At 32.9% G+C, this 23,984-nt stretch overlaps 1 protein-coding gene across 1 annotated transcript in view; it reads left to right on the top strand.

Moving 5' to 3' along the window:
* The window catches only part of Sol1 (CUB domain-containing protein Sol1), a 341,999-nt gene that overhangs the window by 132,664 nt on the left and 185,351 nt on the right, over positions 1–23,984 (top strand). Inside the window, exons 5-6 of the mRNA XM_089639889.1 lie at positions 20,940–21,028; positions 21,111–21,233. Of these exons, the coding sequence (XP_089496015.1) occupies positions 20,940–21,028; positions 21,111–21,233 (212 nt within the window). The remainder of the gene's footprint in view (positions 1–20,939; positions 21,029–21,110; positions 21,234–23,984) is intronic.

A 23,984-nucleotide genomic window follows, 5' to 3' on the forward strand; every position in this document is an offset into this window, starting at 1 on the left:
GATTGGTCCTGCAGGTAGAAATAATCGGGGCAGGCAATTGGATCAGTCCGCTGTAGGCACCGAATTGCTAAGGCGCCAATAATACCTAACAATCCTAACATATCGCCCATGAGATTATTTTTCATAAGAACGGCGCTATACAAAAATACAAACCATCAGACATTATTCCCCGGGAATAATACATGATGACGATGTCTTATTGTCATCAGCAACGTAAAGAACTAAGCGTTCAAAAATAACTGAATTCCCTAAAAAGCTTCTCAGCAGTCTAAAGAGTGGGTAGCAATATACACCTATCTTCCTCGCTGCAGGGAGTGGAATCCGAGCACGTCCAGAAAATATTTTTTTGGATTTAGCCACGTCCCACGCGCTCCCCCATTCGTAATGGATAAGTCGTTTATATGATGTTTTGAAGACGTGTCAGAATAGATATGTAGCCACTTCGTAACCATCGTCTTTAAATATTACACCTTCCACCAGGGCCGCCCTCGAGTCAAATTTTCACGCCCCCTGTCGAAACCAGTAGACGCCTAGGTAGCCTAACTTCATTCCCTCACTTCTATCCCTTACCCAATTACCTTTCCTGTTTTGACAACAATAATCTAATACCTATGAAATATCTACTTTAGTGACAATTTATGACCTTGCCACTCTGTTACGATAAGCCGTGCAGTATCCACCTTCAAGTGATCCTTGGATTGTATGCTAATAGAACCTGGAAAGTTTACATATTTTCTCAGACAAGACGTGTTCCAAACGAACAGGCTTGAGTCAATTCACAATTGTAATCAAATTTGAACCTGCTTCGTTTTCTTTACACAATTGTTTCAAATTTTGAAAATATATATGATATCTAGGTTTCACGGAGGCGCTCAGATGAAAATTTAATTAGATCCAATAAATAAATGTTTTTATCAACATTTTATTGCATCACTTGTTGATTTTATCCAAAATTACGCTGTAAAAATAAAAAAAAATGAAAACATAATTGCTATTTAACGTGTGTGAAAACAAACGAGAACGTTTTATTTAAAATTAAATTTCCACAATAATTCATCAATTGCTTACACACATAATATAAGAGTTTTATTAAATTAACTTGATAATTGCGTTGGACCAGCAGATAAAAAATATATATCGTATTCTGCTTGATCACGAACCCAAATAAATTACATTAAAATCGCATACCTACGTAATTAAATAATTATATTATATACTTCCGCACGAAACGGGACAGAGGCACATACTTTAAATCGAGTTGCCATTCCGAAAAAAGGTACTTATTACAAATGGAAATTTTAATAACGGCTTTTTAAGGGTTGTTCGAAACGAATTTAAGGGAGGAATTCAAAAGGGTAAACGCGGCCAATTACGACCCAGATGTATCGTGTTATGCTCACATTACCTATGGGATAGCCCGCCTCCCTCATCGTATATTTACCAGTTTTCCAGCCAAAGCTTAATCGACTTTCACGACTTTTTTACGTTTTCATTTTTAATTTCAACAGCCAACTTGCTAGGAGTTTATAATAAAGGTAAAATGAAGACATTTTTTAACAGATTCGACTAACCGCTATCTCAACATTTATTGTAGAATATTAGTGTTTATCTTTGAGGAAACATGTTAAAGATTTTTGTTACTAAAATTTAAGTATTTATGTTGGTCTTTTTTCACACTGCAATTATATCACACATGGAATTTTATAATGAGGTTGAGTATGAGAAGGAACGAAGATAAAATAAAAATTATCATCTTTTTTTACCATACATAATATTTCAGTTTATTTTATTTTAGATACTTCACAAATTTTGATGGCCTCCGTTAGTTCGTGATTAGCAAGCCAAAGGTCACAGGTTCAAATCCCGCGTGCGCGGGTAAATTTTATTTGATTAATTTATGTTCTTTCGCTAATTATTTATTTAAGATAAGATATAGTATACTTGCGAAGATACTCTCAATATCTCCCTGATGTAACACCACCATTCAGAATTGGAACGTTACTTGAAATGACTATAGCCGTGTTTGGTGACCAGGTTGGAATAACCAGGTACTCCCTAACCTTCCTCTTCCTCCTCAACTCCACCCATCCTTACTACCTTCAGACTTTATATAGCTACAGCTACTATCGTAACTATCTATCATAGCTTCAGTGATATTAAATAAAACTTAATCTCATCTTAGGTATTATAAAAACTTGGTATCAAGGTTTTTTTGCTTCTTTTAATAAACAAAAAGAATTTCCTGCTGAAGCTCGTATTATCATAAAGAAAATGGAAAACTAAATCTTTTTCATTATAATTACCTAAAATAGAATTATGCAGAAAAAAACTTTTTCGAATGAATTTCGCTGTTTAATAAATGAACTGATTCCGTCTTATTACTTATTTTTACTTTTCTGGAACAATTTGAATTTTTTTCAGGAGTTATTGCTAATTGAGTAGGAATTACTATTATATTTATAATTACTATTACTAATTGGGTATGAATTATCCGTTCTTATAACACAGAAATAAATAAAGAAAATTTAAAAAATGCCCACCAGATTATGGACCATCTCTATTTTCCCTGAATCTTTGTTGTGGTAAAATAACATTTTTCTTACAGCGATTTATTTTTAAAGTATTATGTCATGTTGCGCGTCCTCCTTCTTTAGCCAACGTTTTGGACAGCATTACAGTATCTATCATCGTGAAGATCCGCAAAGAATGCAAGGCTGATGAAAACGTAGTGAATAAGATTAAGAAACGGATGCTTAGATGGTTTGAGCATGTAGAGCGAATGAGCTAAGAAAGGAGAAAGGAGTGTAAGGAGAATATATGACGCAAATGTGAATGATAACAAAAGTTGGGGACGCTCGAGTAAGACATAGCACGATCAAGTGAATCAGATCCCTCCCTAAACAAAAGTTTATCTCAATTAGGGAGGTATTAACAGCTTAAAACATATACCTACAAAATATTTGATGAATATTTTTTTCAAATCGCAAATCATAGAAATATGTTTTAAAATATTTTTTTTTAACACCTTTTTATTTTTGTTTTTGTATTTTATTTTTACTATCCTGTATTCTATAACTGTACCAAGGGATTAATTTTTGTCAATAAAAATTAAAATACACTATACGTACCAGCAGGTATAATAAATATTTATCATGTTACAAAAACAACACTGAAATACGTATCAGTTTCTTTCACAAAAAAAGATAATTGAGTCGAGCCATGTCAAGAGTCAGAATAATAGAAGAGTATGTATGAGACGACGTATGAATGTGAATGAGGCACGAATTGTGTGTCAATACCGAGTTGTTTGGCGGTCCGTCCTCTCTGCCTACCCCTGCGGTTGAACGGTGTGATGGTTCGTTATTTATTTAGATTTATTAATTTTGAAGTTATAAATGCTATAAATATAAATTAACGAAACTACTCAAAATAATATAGTGAATTCTTTTATTCTTAAAATGAATAACTATAAAGTTTTATCTGAAAACAATAGTATAAAAAATTGAACCCGTAAAAAATTTTAACTTTTTAACTGTAAAGAGTGATCCTAGATGAAAATCACTCACTTAATGATAATAAAGGCCGTAAACTGAATCTTTTAGAGCAGTTAGAAATTAACAAAAACTCTAATAATCCGAAAACTATTCTAATCAATGAAAAAACAAATATAATTCGTTCACTTCTACTAGATATCTTCAAACCTAGTGCAAATATGAGTGCACTATGAAGTACTTAATTATGCTATTAAAATAACCCTTTGAGTCATCGTTTGGGAATAACTAACATAAAGACATTCAGTCAAATTTTAACATTACAGTAATTGGAGAAACTTTACTGGGGTAATAACCATTAATAATTTCTAACATTTTACTCAGAAATCAATTAAGAAATCAGTAATTGAAATTAAAATACCTATCTACAAATAATATAAATGTATCGTCTGTAAGTAGGCTACCCACAGTTTGATAATGCCTTCAGAGGGCGAAACAGCTGTCACGCGTAATAATAACTACACAGCAGAACTTTTTTACAAATAAACTGTTTTTATAAACCCAATAATAATATTATTGAATATATAAAAAATGTAATACTATGGTATCTATTTTTATTAATATATAGATCGAGAAAAAAACGTTTCGACTGAGTATTGAACCTTCCTTCTAATGTCGGACTAAATGAGTGAACAACGCTACCTTTTAAGGCAAACCCTAATTGGATGGTACCGAGATTTGAGAGTCTGCTGTCAATTTTTATAACGTCATCCAATTTTAGTGATATAATGAATTTTCATCGTCAACTAGTCTATCTGTAGAGTTTCAGCTCAATCGGATAACGGGAAGTGTGTTAATTTTCACTTCCAAGATTCCATTTCATTCGTTAATTGATTGATGTATTCATTAATTTAAGAAAATAAAATCAATATTCACAGATGTATTTAAAAAGTAGAGTTTATTTAAGACATCCTTATTACGCCAGGAACGGTTATAAAAGATAAATAATATGAAATACAATAAAGCTTGTGATGAAATCTGTGACATAAGCACAATACAAGACGAATGAAAAGCGGGCAGAGAATTTTCCTCGTTCATTCTTCATCGCATGAATCGACAAAATGCTTGTACCATATTTCTCTTTGTCCATTTATACCGAAACCGTTATTAGCGTCCTTAATCCGTCCGAATATCGAACAACCGGTTGGCTGAGCATTTCACAACGGAATATTCACGAAATTATTTTTTTTAACGCGGTCGAGGTAATTTTTTGGTCACTAAATATTTATTGACAAACGAATGTCATTTCAGAATTAAAGTGGTGATACTGGAGGAACTTTTCACATTATTGATCTAAATTCTCATTATTACAGTTTTTAAATACATTTTTTTACAGGTGGAAAAAAATAAAACAAGCAGTAATTGTTGATTGAAGTACTAGTACATATTGAATTATTTGGCGGGTTGGAAATAAGCCGACGTGGCTCAGTGATACAGAGCGTCTGACCGGACATCAGAAGGCGCGGGTTCAATTCCCGTTGGCGGCATTTATTTTTACTCAGGAGATATTTTCAATAATTTGTAATGATTTTTTTTACATCTGTTTTACTTTTCCTTTGGTTTTTTGTATGGCTGAGCATTTCACAACGGAATATTCACGACATTATGTTTTTTTAACGTGGTCAAGTTAATTTTTTGGTCACTATATATTTTTCGACAAACGAATGCGATTCCAGAATTAAAGTGGTGATACTGGAACTGGAGGAATTTTTCACATTATTCATCTAACTAATTATTATTTTAGTTTCTAAATACATTTGTTTTACTTTTGTTTTTGTAAATTAATGATTGCAAATCTTTGCAGTGGAAACTAACCCGCTTACCGACATCTAAACTAGCTGTTACTCGGCAGATAGACGCGTTGTCGATGACAATGCATTTTATCAACTTTTGGTGACAATCATGCATATAAACGTGGACATATACGCATTTTTTTTTAAATTAGATGACATTTCAGAAGTTAATATACTAAATAATTGTCGATCCTAACTATTCGGGATTTGTCTCAGTTGTTCGCGCGGTTGATTTCAGTCCCTGGGGAGAAAGGTTCAATCCTCATTCAAATCAAAAACGAAAATAATTATATATTGCTAAAAAATCTCTTAATAGAAATAGATGTATTTAAGTAAACAAGCGTTAATTTTTGCTAGATGATTTAAAATATATAAATATACATTTTCAAGCATTTTAAATTATTAATAATATTAAAACAGCACATCGCTGACTCGAACAGTGTGAACAACCAACGATATTCTCTTCCCGGCAATACTAAAACATCATCGAAAATATTCATTTGGGGGTGTGTCTGTTTGTCTAGGTAACTCTGGACCAAAGAACTCGCTTTTGCGTTAATTTTTTTTCATTAATTGGAACTAGTTATTTGAAGAATTCAGACCAGCTATAATATACCTACATATAATAATATAATATTTCAACAGAAATTTGTTCTAGCTGTCATTTTCAAAAGAATTAAGACTATTCCGCGATATTCCTGTTATTATAAATGTGATTCGTCAAATGTATTGTATACGCTTTCAGTAATAACTAACTTTCCTTAATTCTTGATAAATCCATTCTCCGTATTTTTTGTCACTGTTTAAAAATAAATTTATTTAAAAATCATTTTATTAAATTTCCACCAGACACAAAAAAAATCGCATAATATTTGTAGAACTATATTTTCTATGTTATTTGTTTCTGTATTCAAGTAGCTGGGAATCAATGTATTTTTAATATTTAATTTAATTTGGAATACAGGTTTTATGTAAAAGCCCAGAGGATATATAGAGGGAATAATAAATCCATAAAAAAATTTACGCCATTTTTCGTCAATGGTGAATAATGGCTGCTTCGAGTGGCAATAAAATTTCTTTTACCACTTCTAAAGAATTAATCTTAGGCCGAATAGTGCTAATGAACTGCTCAAAAATGAGCATAAAAATGTTAAAGTCTAATCGGAGCCTTTGAAACTTGGATAATAGCCCGTCCATTTACTTGCGTATAACTACTAATTATTTTTAATAAGCTTTTGAATATTCTAACGAACAAATTTAAATATCTTACCAATATCTTTACAACCCATATTGCAAAACCTGAATGACAAACCCGATTACAGATTTCCACTTTCAAAGCAAACCCCTCGGGTCTGTTTCTGCAGTGGATAGAGGAACTTGTGCCAGTGCAGTTCATCAGAGAAACGCCCCAAGTGCGGTAATCTCAATTATTTACAACTTCCTCCTCGGGATGGCTGCATATTTCAGTCCGCCCCGAGTGCATTTTGACCTCATTTTCATTGCGCCCTCCGAACGTTAATTTTACATTACATTTATGGGAGCCCTTACCTTATTTACTATAACGTCTTCCGCTTAAGAATATTATAGAAGTTTAATTCTTATTTTGGGTAAAAATCACAATTTTGTAATGCCTAAACACTAGAAAACTTTTTCTTCCTTTTAGTTTAACCACAGAATAAAGAAGATTAAGAAATGTCATGTGGGCGTGTTTCGTGATCCAAATATTTGCCCTATCAAAATTTCCAATACAAAACTGTGTTGACGACATAAAAATGGGATGGAAGTCAACGATGTCAGGCGAGTGTAAGTGAGACACAAAGCTGGACTATTGAGCTAAATGGATGTTTCCATCCAGATTTGTGTGGAAGGCACTTCTAGTTTATTCTTAATTCCTACACGGTTATTAAACCGTAGAGGAATTATATTTAAGGAGAGAAAACTAAATAATTACCTTATTTCTGCTAATTTATGAATTTCTTTCTCTCCAAAAATTGACGCAGTTTTTCGTTAAAAAGTTTCAAAATCCGTACAATTAACTTAGGTATGAAGGCCGTTTTCAAATTCGAATCTAACTTCATGTTGGGCGTTATCTTGGTTACCGTCAACTTACTGTCAGTGAAATTTTCAGCATAATTCGCTGGTTAATCTAAGCATTTAAACTGAGTTATGTCCGTGGGTGAAATTTTTACCATTTAAATGCCATTTGTTATCATGCATAAAGTATCTATCTGCCCGGAGACAGTCAGATCATGGCATTCATTTGGGAAACATTCGAAGGTTTCACGAAGGAAGGGAGGAATTGAGATAGGTAAGCGGAAAGTTGGGAATTGGGTACCTAGCTATTTTGAGCCGGTTACTAAATATGCCGAAATCATTATGAGTAACATATGCGAAAAAAAAACCACGACAATTGTGAATATAAATTAAATTTTAATTTTGTTCGATAATTTTTTACTTTTTATTCGCTATATCATTTCTTGTGTATTATGTATGTCTAATCTACATTATGTAACTAATTATTTCTTCTAATGTATATCCTATCCCTTCTTATGTTTATTCGCTATATCATTTCTTGTGTATTATGTATGTCTAATCTACATTATGTAACTTATTATCTCTTCTGAAGTATATCCTATCCCTTCTTATGTTTGTAATGTTGTATTCTCTGTAATCATCTAAAATGGTTAAATATATATAATGGTTCGACGGCCGGCATAGTCCAGTGGTAACGCATTGGACTGCCATTCCGAAGGTCGAGGGCTCTAACCCGGCGTGCGCAAATAAATTTTATTTGATTAATTTGTGTTATTTCACAATAAATTAATTAAAATAATATATAGTATATTTGCGGCACGTTCCAGAGTGAAAGATACTACCAGTATCGCCCTGGTGTAAGACCACCATTCAGAATTGAAACGTTGCTCCAAATGGCTTTAGCCGTGTGTAGTGACTAGATCTGAATAGCCAGGTACTTCCCCACCTTCCTCTTTCCCTTCCCCACTTACCTTCAGCCTCACAACATCCCCCAATTGGGGATGCCATAGTCTCACTGGCTCCAGACGGGAGCAGTTGGGACTCTTGTGAGGTATTCACTATAAAAAAAAATAAAAAATAATGATATTATTTTAGATGAAAAATTCACATTGGAAATTAAATATTATTACTTATTTTATTACTTTGAGCCTGCATGTCAAATTTTTACTTAACTTCGCTGTGTAACCTTTCACCACTTTAAACATTAAACTTCGCTTAGAAAATTATCATTTTCTAACTTAACATTAAAATTTTATATTTTCTAATTTTACATAATGATATACATGTCAGACTTAAACCCATGTCTAACTTTTCACTTAACTCCACTCTGTAACCTTTCACCCTAAAAGTTCACTTTGTATTTGTGTTTTATTCTTTAAACTCCGCTTTGAAAATTATCGCTTTATAATTTTTTTACAAAACAATATACATATCTGACAAACATTCATGTCTTATTTTTAACTTAACTTCAAGAGTGTATATAAGACAATATGTTTTAATAAAATTTAGTAATTAAATGAATTACGTAAGTAATAATAAAATTTATTATGTTGTTATAAAATTTATTATTCTAATAAAGTTTATTATTTTGAATTAATTGTATAATGCTTAAAAAGAAAAAAATATTATAATTGTGGTTTTTATAATTGGAACTGATGTGTCAAGAATTCAGACAAGCGATGAAGTACTTAACTATAATATAACATTTATTTCCAGAAAAATATTTTTATTCTATATTTGAAATGTTTTTTTCTTTTGTTGAAATTCCTTAAGGTTAGTCTTGACAATTTAAGTCAGAATTCATGGTTTTTCAAGGTTCTACGCTTTTTTCCATTTCCAAAAAGCGTTATTTACTAACTCAATAGATATAATAAAATAATATTTCACGGGACTAATTATACAATAATAATTGTTTTAATAAATTTTAATACGAAGGCCTCAGCACGAGCAAGCCACCCAGTGAGGCCAACATTACTGGAAAACTTGAAATGTAAAAAATATTTTACCAAATAAAAAAAATAAAAATATAATATGGGGAAAATTATAAATAATGTAATTTTTTGTGTTTTACCATCCCGAGATTTGAATTTTCATAGTGCAAAAAAAATAATATGCCACATGCATGGATCATCTCATTAATGTCTTCCATTCATAAAATAATTTACTTGGTCGTAATATAACCAAAAAAAAAATCAAAAATAGACCGTTTTGACCTCTAGAGACGTGACGTGGCTATTTAACAAAAAAAACTTACGCATACAATTATAGTTCGTCCATGAAAATAATTTTACTCTCACTCCATGAATGAGAATAAAATTTGTATATATGAAATACTTCCGTAATGATATCGCATACCAAAAATCAATATTTTTATGATAAAACACAAATAACTCAAAGAACTATACAAAAATGTGTAAATTTGTTTCAATCCACAAACAAAATCCTGGCGAATGCTTCTGTAGACGAATGAATGCATTCCTGTACTATTTTCCCTCTTTAAGTGAATAAACAACAATGCAGACTTATTTGTACACATCAGACAAACAGCAGACAGACAACGCACACAGCAGAAACACAACAGATACACAAGAAATATACAACATCAGATATACGTGTACAACAGATCTAAGAGTTCAACTAACAGATATACAACAAACATGTTAAGTCTTACCTTTAAGAGCGGTGCACTGAATATTGCATGGGTGCAAACACAAATACACGGATTACGTACAACATGGAATAAGGGATTTCCATCCCTGCTTCTTTGCGATATATTAAACATTTTACACTGGCTTTGTTAAAAGTATGTTGTTTTCCTTTGCCTTAACACCTGTGTTATAAAGTTGCTTTAATTGAATACCAGTACACTGTATTTTATTTCATTTACTGTTTTGTTTATTTATATGTCTTTAGTCAACAAATTATGTTTAGTACTTTCAACACATTTTATGTTTTTTGTGTATTTGAAATGCGCTTTATGCATTTTATCTTTTAAATTTTCCTTAAAACAAATACTGTTTTAGAAAATAGATAAAATTATCTTTCTGGCAAATGGATTTAAAAAACATACTATATCTAAATATTAAAATTTTAATGACAAACATAAAAAATGTTGTCAAAAACGCTAACCACATTTTTACCAAATTTTTTACTCCGATCGTAGAAAAATCAAGAGAACTCGTTATTTTGAAAACACTTTCCTTTTGTTTGGAGAATTTTTAAGAAAACCTATATTTATTTTTTTTATTTCGTCAATTTTTTAAGTTAAACCGACTGTTACGATAGCGAAGCGAAATATGAATTATTCATTTTGGCTATTTTTTATAATTTTATTAATGGCATCTAGAATAAATATTTGAGATGAACTGAAAATAATTATTATTTTTGTTTCTTACTTCAATAAAATTACGTATTTCCGCAAGATAGAAAAAAGATAAAAATACTTTTATAAAATATAGACGCCCGGTCATATATGACACTAAAACGCTGGAGGGTTTAATGATGTTTGTCTTTAAGTGTAATTTTTTTAATAAATGTTGGTTTTGAACCAACCATATATATATAAATAACAACAAATTATTGGAGGTCGAATTAATTATAATTAAGTTAACCCTTAATCAGGTAGCGTCAGCAGCGTGTTACAAGCTTCCCACATGTAATTTTGTCATTTCTATCCGAGCAACTGCTTCTAGGCATCCCATTTTTTTTTTTAATTGTGTAAAGTGTATTGTTTGTAGCAAACCACAATTAGTGTTGTTTTTTATTAGAGCTGTCAGATATCTAAAGTAATTCAAGTTTCATGATTTTTCTACCTCGATTGTAATGCATTTCTTAAACTTCTTCCAAAAGTTTATTAAACACCAATTTTTACAACATTTCTTAAAATTTCAGTGTGCTTTCAGAATCACTTCAGTTTTTAGTTTTGTTGCACTATTTTTATTTGGTTCAAGGTTATCAATTTATGAACAGTTGATGGGTTTTAATTTTTAGTTTTAGTATTTTAATGTTTTTTTGTATAGTATACAAAAAAAACACATTTCATTTCCAATCTTTCAAGTTGTAAGATTATATCCGCGTACACTGAATTATTTTTTTGGGATTTTTAAGGGTTTAATTTAAGAAATATTTTCATACTAGTGACAAGATTCCGCATTTACCTACTGGCTGTTGTTTTTTTTACGTACATCATATCAACCAAAAAAAAGGAATATAAGCACTGAGAGTTTTGTCAGACGTAAATTCATGAAATGTTCAGACGTAAAAATGCTTCCCTCCATGTCCTACACTTCCTAAATCATACTTCTCGCGCTTCCTACCTCTTTTCAGCATGTTTCTTCCTTGTGACTCGTTGTACCTTACTAGATTTGCCAAGTAACCCTTAACAGAGTCGGGACAGGGTATTTTTTCGCTTTAATTGTGCGTTGTTCTGGAAGACAATAACCACCACCTCAGGACAGTGTACCAAGGCAGTAACCAGCAGTCAGTATAATGCCGTACTACATAGAAAAAGACAAAAATAATTAATTTACACTTGCATTACGTTTTGCGTTCATGTTAAACATTCGAATAGTAGACTAGCTAGACTAAAGTCCGCGGTAAAGAGTTTTTAGAAATCTGATGTAGGCAGTGACCTTCCTCTTGTTTTGAAGATCAAGTGCGCAAAATTCAAGATCAAGTGCGATCAGTCTAAACAAAACAGAATACCAGGCTATTAAAACTTTCAAATTCGCTTCCCATACAATTTAAAAACAACTACATTTCCACAATACCAAATACATTACCTATATGGAACTGGTTGTATTCCTCCTCATTATATGTTTTGTTCCACGTTATGCATTAAATTTAATTATTGCTTGAACTTATTGAAATGGCTATAAATTTATTTTTTATGCCTATAATATACTACCTACTTGTTATAAAATTAATCAAATTACTCTTGTGAAATGTTGTCAACAACACATGTGAACTCTTAGCATGTATGACATTATACGTTGAACATTCTGTTTTAAAATGCAAAGTAATGAATTAATCAAACCCTTATGAAATGTCGTTAACAACACATGTGAACTCCTAGCATGGAAGACAGTATAAGTTTAATATTCTCTACCACAATCCAATTACCCTTGTGAAATATCGTCAACAAAACATGTGAACGCCTAGCATGGAGGACATTTTACTTTAAACATTATTTTATACAATACAAACGTGTTAATCAATCGAATTACCCTTGTGAAATGTCGTCAACTACACATGTGAGTTTCTAGCGTGAGAGACATTATGCGAGGGTGGTCTGAAAAGTTTCCGACCTAACAATGAAACAAGGTTTTTTTTTTCTACATGGTCTCCTTGTAACTCTTCATTCTTCTCCCAGCGATGCTCCCATCTCTCTAACCCATCCAAATAGTGCTCGGCGTTTATCTCTGCAAAAAAATTGTTTACAAAGGTGATTGCCTCCTCATTTGACGAAAATCTCTGTCCTCCGAGCTCAGTTTTTAGATTTAAACAAAAAAAGTCGCTTGGTAAAAGGCTTAGTCGAAAGGCGGATGGTCAAGCAGTTTAAATCGTAATTCGTGGATTTTTGCCACGTCAACCGCTGAGGTGTGAGACGGCGCCTTGTCTTAGTGAAACAGGATTTTCTTTTTTCTGCAAATGTGGCCGTTTTTACCCAATTTCTGTCTTCAGCATGTCAAGTAATGATGCGTAGTATGCTCGTGTTATAGTTTTTCCTTTTTGAAGATAATCAATTAAGATAACTCCATGACTATCCCAAAAAACAGTCGCCATCACTTTCCCAGCCGAGAAAACAGTTTTTGCTTTTTTTGGAGCCGGTTCCCCTTTTGCTGTCCACTGTTTTGACAGTATTTTCTTTTAAGGGGTATAATTGTGTATCCAAGTTTCATCTACAGTAATTAATCCTTGCCAAAACTCGGATTTATTGCGCCTAAACTGCGCCAACAGAGCGTTGGAAATGTTCATTCGAATACGTTTTTGGTCTATCGTGAGCAAACGCGGCACCAAAAGCGCGGACAGCTTACTCATGTCTAAATCTTGATTTAATATGTGACAGACACATTTTTTGGACATTTTCATAACCTCTGCTAGCTCTCTTATTTTAATTCGGCGGTCGTCTAACACTATTTGGTGAAGTTTAGCAATGTTATCGTCAGTAGTTGCAGTTTTTGGACGTCCCGAACGTTCATCGTCTCCGAAGCTCCTACGGCCACGTTTAAATTCAGCTGCCAAAAATCTCACTGTGGTAAATGATGGTGCAGAGTTCCCATACACAAAGTCCAACTCATCTTTGATTTGCCTAGGCGTATTGCCTTTCAAAAACAAAAATTTAATAACAGCTCGATACTCAATTTTTCCATTTTCACAAAAACACACACATCGACTGTCATCTAAAAACTGCGCGTCCAAAATGGCCGAAACTTTGGTGAGTAACTGTCAAAAGATGCACAGCTATATTCACTAGCTTTTATTGATGAGTAGCGCCATCTTTGCGTTGAGGTCGGATACTTTTCAGACCACCCTCGTTTATTCAATATTCTCTTCTACAATGCAAACGTGTTAATTTATCAAATTACCTTTGTGAAATGTCGTCAACAACACATGTGAACTCCTTTCATGGAGGACATTTAACATTATTTTGTACAATGCAAACGTTTTGTTTTGTTATTTTAACTAAAATATTATTATAAATACATGCGTAAATAAACATCAAATTGCAACGTGATTCAAATTCACAATTTCACATAATCACCAATGAAATTTTATTTGCTCATATATTATTAATGCATTGGGCACATTTTGACCAAAGTTAGGGAAATTTTTATTTTTTATGTGAAACCACACAAGAGTCCCAACTACTCCCAACCATCTGGTGCTAGTGAGACTACAGCATCCCCAATTGGGGTATGTTATGAGGTTGAAGGTAGTAGGGAGGAGAATGAGATGGGGTAGAGAAAGGTGGGGAAGTATCTGGCTATTCAGATCTGGTCACCAAACAAGGTCAAGGAGCAAAGTTTCAATTCTGAATGGTGTTCTTACACCAGGGCGATACTGAGAGTATCATTTACTCTGAAACGTGCTGCACGTGTAGTTCATATTATTTATAATCAATAAATTGTGAAATAACACAAATTAATCAAGCAAAATATACTTGCACTCGCCGATAATTGAACCCACAACCTCCAGCTTGCTATTTTGAGAACCTTACCTACTCCTCGACCACAGAGATTTATACATTACATTCTTATTTCTATACATACGTTACTTTGAGTGAATACTTACCAGACTCGTCTGTATACACTTTTATGGGTATTTCTTTTGAGTACTCCTCTCACTATGAATTATAAAATATTTTTAATTTGGCAATCCATTTTAAATGATATAATTCCCTATTTTCAGTGATCCAACGAAAGGAAATATATTTTTTTGTTGACACCAATCCATTATTTTATGATAGCATCCTTACTTTTTGCGCCCTGGGGCAAGTCTCCGAATCACTCTAACCCTAGTTCCGTCTCTGCCCTCCGCCCTGTAGAAGAAGTAAAGCAAGCAAAGTGCCGCCCCAGCCATAAACCCCGAGGTCAATGAGCCGCCCGAAATCGCAGTGCGGATTGACGATGTCACAACTCACGCTTTCGCACTCGGGCGGACGTAATGACCTAACTCCGCTGAATTTAAATTGATACATCTTGTTAGGGACTGAGGAAGATCCCGCAGCTGAATTTCTGGGGAGCAGAAAACTGCGCCAAACTTGTCCCCAGCTAAATGGGCGTAGTTAGATGACGCCGATAAGTAATTTTTTACTTTATAGGCAGTACGAGGATATCTGCTAGAATTTATCCAGAAGATTATTAGGCGCTTAATGATACTGGTACCGAATGAGATAAACAACAAAACTCTTTTAGACATGTCTTTTTGAAGCCACTTTCAAATTAAACATAATACAATAACTTGTCTCTCGTGTCTAGGATGAACGAAGTATGCATGAAGAATGAGTTGATGGTGAATGTATGTAAGTCTAAAGTAATGGTGTTTGAAAGAGAGAGTACGAAAACAGTGTGCAATATAATTGTGAATGAGGAATACTTGGAGCAGGTGGATGAGTTTGTGTATTTAGGAAGTATGTTTACGAGAGATGGGAAGGCTGACAGAGATATTGAAAGAAGGGTAAATGCAGGTAATTCCGTTAATAGAGGACTGAACGCCGTTGGCGCTAACAAAAAATTGTCCAAAGAAGCGAAGTTAGCAGTCCACAACGGAGTGCTGGATCCTACCTTGATGTATGGAAGTGAGGCATGGAACTGGCAAAAAAAGGATGAAAGTAGATTAAATGCTGTTGAAATGAGATCCCTGAGGCGTATGTGTGGTAAAACCATGTTTGATCGTGTGAGGAATGTGGAGATTCGCAAAGAGTGCAAGGCTGATGTAAGTGTAATGAGTAAGATTAAGAAAGGGACGCTTAGATGGTTTGGGCATGTAGAGCAAATGAGCGAAGAGAGGAGTGTAAGGAGGATATATGATGCAAATGCGAATAGTAGCAGAAGTCGGGGACGCCCGAGGAAGACATGGCACGATCAAGTGAATCAGATACTCGAGTCGGGCCATGTCAAGAGTCAGAATAATAGAAGAGTATGTATGAGACGATGTATGAATGTGAATGAGGCAAGGAGTGTGTGCCAAGACCGAGTTGTTTAGCGGTCCGTCCTATCTGCCTACCCCTGCGTGGAAACGGCGTGATGGTTAGTTAGTTAGTTAGTACAATAACTTAAACTTAAACTTAGTGATTACTGAGCGTATATGATTTAAAAATGTAAATTTCACTTGGTACAATCTAACCCATCATGTGATACGCACTCTGCCTCATTCCAGCAGCAACGTGCAGACGAGACAGCGCGTATTACGATCGCGATGTATTGCAGTATGGATAAATATTTTTTGTTGTTTTTTTTATTTAAAAAAATGTCATGGGAAAGCAAAACGACGTCTACAATTTTTACTCCAAATATGGTCAAGAATATGTTCTGGCTATTTCGGATACGTGCTAATAAAGACAATATTTAATCGTTTCAACTTGGCAAAAACTATTGTTGGATTGAAGTGGAGTGGAACACAAGAAATAACAACTTACACAAATATTAGAAACACTAGATCTCGGGTTTAAATCCATATCCAACAAGCTACTATAAATACAACATTGGGCAAAAAAAGTTTCCTATATTTTGGTACTAAACTCTACAATATTATCCAACTCTCAAAACTCAACAACAACAATATTTAACATATAAATCTCAAATAAAAAGCTGGATTCAAAACATAGGGAGATCAGAAATAGATAATATACTGACACCAAATACAAACTGAAACTGAATCCTCTCAACTGAACAAAAAAAAATTAAGAAATACCTAGTAAAATAATTATAATTATTTCAAAAGAAACACTATTTTATAAATATTTATAATAACTTTATCTGTACATACTAATACATTTTAAAAATATGTAAATGTAGTCCTTGGCACGGGATATCCCAATGAGGATATCATCATATATATTTGTTATATAAAAATAAGATAATAAAGCAATCATTATTATTTCTATCATTTAAAAGTTTCACCCAATTATTGCTTAGTGGAAATTTGACTAAAGGTCGTTAAAGTAGGTTTGAAGAAAAGCTTTCTGTACTAATTCAAAAATAAAAATAAATTAATTAATAACAAGAATGTTCCTAATAAAACCAGGAAAAACTAGGTTATACACTTTAGAATGTAATAAATGTGACGCACAGTGTGTAGGTGTGACTACTAGAAATTTCAAATCTATATTCAGAGAGCAAGAACTCTGTTTACGAAATAATAAATATTAATAGAGACAGGCCATAGCTTTAACGAAGAAAAAACTATAGTTAAACATATAAACGTTAACATTTATTTAAATTTGTGCGCTTTAGAAACTTTAGAAATTAACAAAAAAAAAGGTTGGTAAACTAATAGCAACCTGTAAGTAACCTTTATTGCAAATGTTTCCCTGTTTTGTTGACTACTCCCACCTTTCTCGCCCCCTTCCGCCATCCCCCAAATCACCCTACCCACCTAATAAAATCTAATCTTTCCGTACATGTATAAGTTTAAAGTTAGTCTTAAGATTGCTAGTTAATGACACGGTTGTGTCGAAACCGGTAGCAAAGTAAACAAAATTTAAGTTACAAACGTACATTGTAAAATAGAACAAAAATGTCTAGAAATTGTTACATAGTTATGCCAAGAAATAAAAAATTTAAAAAAGGTTTTAGGTACACTCTGAATGCTACACTGATTCCTACCTATAAGATACTGAGAGCGTATCCTACTTTGGCACATTTAAATTTGGTTAACAGAGCCACAGAACACTAACATTATCTTTGACAAAGGTCTAGGATTATTATTCGCAGTCTGTCAACCGTTAAATAAATCTTTAACGGTCTTGGTTCACCGATAAAATATATATAAATATGTATTTATAATATGAAACACGTGTGTAAACTACATATATTTGTTCTTCCTTATTGTGTTTCGTTCGCCTTGAATTTCCAATCTTCCCTTATTTCATTCTACCCCAGTTTTAATTCCCGTGGGAGGCATTACCTTCCGTAACACGCCCGATTCGCGGGAACAACTCAACCTTAGAATCAAATGTCAATCACATTATTTTACGATCGAACCGAACAAGAAAAGGTGTTTTGTTGTTCACAATACAGTGAGTAATGGATTTTATATAAAAGTAAAAAATATAATGATTGATTTCACGTCAAATTACGCACGTATTTTTTTCATGGAGAAATCCCGTAACTCTAGACTAAAGGAAAATTTTCAATTTCGGTGTACGGATTCACTCGGTTCAAAGTTATATTATATCCATTACATTATAACCAGCACCCGTAAAAAATCACGGTATATTATAATGCCAATTATCAAAAGACCAAAAAAAAAGTTTTCTTATAAATATTATATTACAGGAAGGAACTTTATTCGTTTTTCTGAATTCTTAACACAATCAGTTATAATTTTGAAAATGACAACATAATTCAAAACAAATCAGATTTTATTGAACCAGTGCCACAATCACTCACAGACATACCCATTACAGCAATTAGTTTGATCATGTCGCGTGTTCTGAATTTAATCAATTTTGTATATTTCTGATAGGTAGTTCAAGAAGTATTTACTTTGGTAATAGCATGAATTCTCATTTTTCAAAGCGCTAATGTAAAACCCCACAAGTAATGAGTTTACTGAGATTAATTTTCAAAAGAACTCCAGACTACTCTCAGAGAGGAAGCTCTGGGGATATTTTTAAGGGGATATCAGCAGAGAAATATACCTGAAATTTTGGATTCCGTCCAAGAGGTTTGTCGGGAAAATGTACAATGAATTAACCGGGCGATGCCGGATGCTTTTATGCCATCGTTAAGGGTGTCCGAAGAAAGAGGCGAATGGCTTCTAAAAGTATTTATGATCTTGTATTTGCTGAAACGGGTTTATGCAGCCCAGAGCACTCAGGCATCTGGAAAAAAATTCGAAGTGCTGCGTTTAGTTTTAAGTATTTTTTTCCAAAAAATTCACCGTAAAAGAATAAACATTTCAGGAGACTAGGCTATAAATAATTATTATATTTTTGTATTTTACACCTCACACGAGCACCTTTGTCTGTACAGTATAAGATTGGGGAACTTTATCGCCACCCGGTTGGCGGTGTTGTGAGGCGGGTTAAGGTATGGCTGTATGAAAGGATTTATTATTGCGGATTTTGAAGAGGCCTGGATCATACGAAAGAAGAAAACAGATTCAGATAGCTCGTTCCACGAGCCGATGTATACAACAACGAAACGAAGAAACGACCCGTTCTTACGAAGCCAACATCAACTGTGAACGGGTGTTCAACTCGTGTCGTCCACAGATTATCACTGCTGCTAGAGCGGGCTTTCTTGAAGTACCTGTAAAACAGACTCAGCATACCGTCATCTCGTATGTCTTTTAACAATGGATTGTCAACCATACGGATCGCCCTCCTTTGCAAAAATTCAAGCAGTTTTATCAAATATTTTCGGTCTCCAGCCTAGAGCTTAATCCCAAACTCAATTGTTGGATGTACTTGAAATATATACAGGGTCAGCAGCTTGTCATTATTGAAGAAGCTGCTAGTCCTATACAATTATTATACGCCCAGTTTCTTGGAACACTATTTACTTAGGATTTTATGGACATATTCGCATTCCTTTGTTGTTTGGCAGATTTAATTTCTTGCAGAATTTTATTTGAACTTTTACTTATTGGGATAACTCAACACAAAGACTATTCAACATACCTTTAAAAAAATGATATAAAATCAAATATTGAACCTAGCCTAGGTAACGTTTCTAGTTTTTGTTTCATAAGTTTTCATGATTTTGTACCACTTTTTAAAGGTGCTATGAATTGTTATTTTGATGAGTTATCCAGTCACCGTTGTTATATTGTTGATACCTTCTTCGATATTCCAGTAGTTGCATTCCTCTTCTTGTGAAAAAGTTCAAACCTTAAACGCAAATGATTTCAGAGATTTTACTTCATTAGTGTAATTTATTTGTATTTATTGCGTTGTGAGTTGAAATAAATATGGATTCCAATATAGACATTACCATATTGAAAAAAATTGAATTTCATCGCAAATTATTTTATTATTTTATTTCTGCCACATTAAAGTCAATAAACGTTTTAATAACAATTTTTGGAGAAGTATTGTGGTAATTAATTCACTGCCCCTAAGGCGTTGGGCTAATTTTATAATATTTAATTTTTTGAGATTTGTTATTTGTTATATTGTGGTTTCAGTTTTTCTCTAAAACGCCTGTAGAGCCCAAAATGCTTTGAATTTTTTTAACCCAATGTGAGAACCCACTTTTGCAGAGGTAAAAAGGAAAATACGTTTTTTGCGAAATTCATTTGGTAAATTTCTTTAAAAAGGCTCTTTTAAAAATACAACCCTTGACTTCAACTTAAATATCGAATGGAGACAACAATTTAGGTCGAACACAAAATAGATTTGAAGGGTTTATTTCAGATTATTTTAATAATGTGTGCGTATTTCCAAATCTGAGAACTTTACTTTGATTGAAAAAAATGTAACTTTAATGCATCTTTTGTAGTAATTAAGTCAAAACCAAGTGCTATTTATCAATTTTGCGTACTAAGCGTACAGCGGAATTCTACAAGTTTATTGTACATTTATATAATCTGTAAATTTGCACAACTTTTTTTGTATTAACCACACCCAGCAGGCTTTGAGGTAAATATTTTCCCTCAGGGCCTATGTCATCTTTTAGGATGCTGTGTGGAGGATCTTTTTTTAAGAAAGTAAAGGAGAGAAAGTTTTGGGAAGGCAAAAGGTATGAAAGGTTGGGTTGTAATCTATCGATCAGTGTGTCCAAAAGTGACGGACATATGAATATAACTCTCCCACTGCGGCGCAACTAAAGGCATATACAAATGATTTCATTCCATTTTTGTAATGTTAACAATGTTATTCTCTCTTTTTCAGTTGTCTCAACAGAGCTGACATAATCAAAGTGTTTGATGGAAGAAATTCTTTTTCATCAGTCATCACATTTCTATGTAACGAAGGATCTGGTAAGGAAAAAATGGTTTCTTAAACCGAAAAGCTTATGATTTTATAACATCATTAGGATAACACACTTTTTTGTACTTCCAGAGATCGAGATATTATCAACAGGTTCGGATCTGTGTGTGGAATTTACGGCGAATTCTGACTGGCCAGGTCAAGGTTTCAAGGCGAGCTTCCAGTTTCAGCCGCTAGAGGAGATCGCTAACTCAGGTAACTAAACACCAAAACACTCCGTAATAACGTTCATTACTTTTCATTATCCTTTGTCAAGCTGAGATCAATTTCTTCGACAAGCCGAAGGGTTTTCATACAAACAAATTACACATTTATAATAATAATGCGTGGAAAGTGCTGAGTCAGCGGCTCCCAGCCGGGTGCCGCTTTATCGTTTCGAGAAGTATAAAATTAAAACACGTCTGTTTGGCGAAGGGACAGTACATTAACTACGTCCCTAGTTATTAATTAGTGTGCGTCACATCGCGCAATACTACCATCAAAAATACATAATTTCAGTTTTGATTCTTTCTGTAACTTTGGTACATTGATCTCTATAATTTCTTCAGCGAAAAAACTACGTTCAAAAATTATTTTGTCAATAAATAATTTTTTATTTGAAATGTGTATTTCTTTTGTTTATTTTTTTACGCATATGTCGTAATTTTTCGATTTCAACGTTGTTCATTCGAAAGGTATATTTCAGATTGTCTCCAAAATTGATAATCTTTGTTTTTGAAAGGCAATGATCAGCATGTCGGATTTCCAAATCATACAATTATAATAATCTGTGATTTGTCATGGGTCTGCGTTAGTTTTAAATAAATACAAAAAGAAATAAAGCACGTGTTTTTTTAGTTAATTTATTAATTAACGTACAACTAAATATAAGCATTAGTAGAGCATAAGCATTAAATTCTTATTAATGTATATCTAATTATTAATGTCTATCGATAAAGATATTCCTGTTTTCAACCCAAATATTGCTTAGTAGTCCTCTTTCACTTTACTAATTTTTATTATTTTCTTCAATGAATTGCTTAATTTTCTCCACCAAACTAGTGCGGCAGTCAACATCACAGAATAAAAGAAATCGTACTTTCTTACCTTTTTTATAAACCAATCATATTTTTCTTAAGGCAATGCACTACGTAGTAATGCAAAATCATGTGTTTTTGGTTTCAAAATTTGATCGCCTAGAAATGTTTCAGATGCTTTAATTAAATACTGCGAGTAGAATACATCTTGGCCTTTGAAATAATCGAGTATTTTTTTGATTTTTAAGCCCAGAAAAAAATAATGTATAAGGCCTCTGTAAACTGCTTTAAATTCAAAATCTCCTACTTAGGAACCCATTTTCGATTATAATTTTATTGTTTAATGTGGCAAATTAAGTTATTTATATAATGACCGGAAAAAAATTAATTATTTTTGCCTGAACATCCACAAAATAAAATAAAAGGCACTTTTTGGCCATGTTTTTTTCTTGCATATATCAAAACAATGGTAGGCGGGAATTTAAACCTTATTGCCATCTACGTGAGGGCTGTTATTGATAGCGGCTCGATTTAAAATATATTTGTATGCCTCTTTGAAGGTACAAAAATAATATGAATGTTTTCTCGGAAGACGGAATTTCTTGGAATTTTATTATTTTCGATTTTCTTAACAAGTGTGATGTATATATAGTTTGGCCATTTTTCCCATCGTATCTTATGAGAGTTTTTTTCGCTTTCTGTAAGATGTACCTATAAAAGAAAATTTCAATTTCAATTTCAGCCGTCAATACTCTAGCCAATAATGCTTATATTTTACCATATATGTAAAAATAAAACTAGTTTTCATCTTATTGTTTTTGACTTGCACCTTTCAAAGGCGTTTTGGCCATAGACTTAAAAATGGAAATAGGATAGACAATTTTATTTCTTTATGTTATTCAATTGAACACCTTTTTACATTTTTGTTATTTGTTTTTGGGGTGTTATGCCGTGTTGTGCTACACGGCAACAGCGCCACACGGCAACAGTGCAACACGGCATAACACCCCAAAAACAAATAACAAAAATACTTTTGGCCGTGAAAATCTTAAATCATACCTTTTTACATATTTTTTATAGAACGAGAGATTAGTTTTACTGAACAACAGATTAGTTTTACTGAAAGACAGATTAATTCTACTGAACGACAGATTAATTTTACTAAACGACAGATTAATTTTACTGAACGACATACCAATTATAATTATTATTTTTTTTGATAAATTAATGTTTTAAAGACAAGATTTTATTTATGCATAGCACAAAGGATAACAATTATTTTTATAAGCAATAATTATAATAATAGTTAATAATAGTTATAATAGTAATAATAGTTCTCAGGTGAAAAAATGTAAAAAAGCAGTAATTGTTGAATGAAACACTAGCATATATTGAATATTTTCTCGGGTAAGAAATAAGCCCCCATAGCTCAGTGGTCAGAGCTTTCGACCGGAAATCGAATGGACACGGGTTCGAGTCCCGTTGGCGTCATGTATTTTTTATCAGGAGATTTTTTCAATGTGGATGAGTGTTTCAGGCGAACAATTATTGCTTATAAAAATAATACCAATTATAGTTTTGCAGTACAATATTTCTTATTTTAACATTTTCACTTTTATTTAGGAAGATAAAAGTACAAAAACACGCCTATCATGCTACGCTGTGCTAGAATATCTGTTCTGCCGTGTGACATCTTGAACAATTCGTGGCGACGACTACGGCAAATTACTTAAAAATGTACGAAATTTAGACTAAGTAGTGATATTCTATTGAATGGAGAGAGGCTGTTCTAGATAAAAAGTTCTGTTCTCGAAATGGAGGTATTATTTACTAAAAATACAATTACATAATAGTGAATCTTTGACTGTCCAATTGGGAAGGTTTCCCCATTCAGAATAAAAAAATTGATAGGTTTAATTCATATTAAGTA

This window comes from Hesperophylax consimilis, chromosome 14 (assembly GCF_061612785.1).
Source record: "Hesperophylax consimilis isolate HC1 chromosome 14, BYU_Hcon_1.0, whole genome shotgun sequence".
NCBI lineage: Eukaryota > Metazoa > Arthropoda > Insecta > Trichoptera > Limnephilidae > Hesperophylax > Hesperophylax consimilis.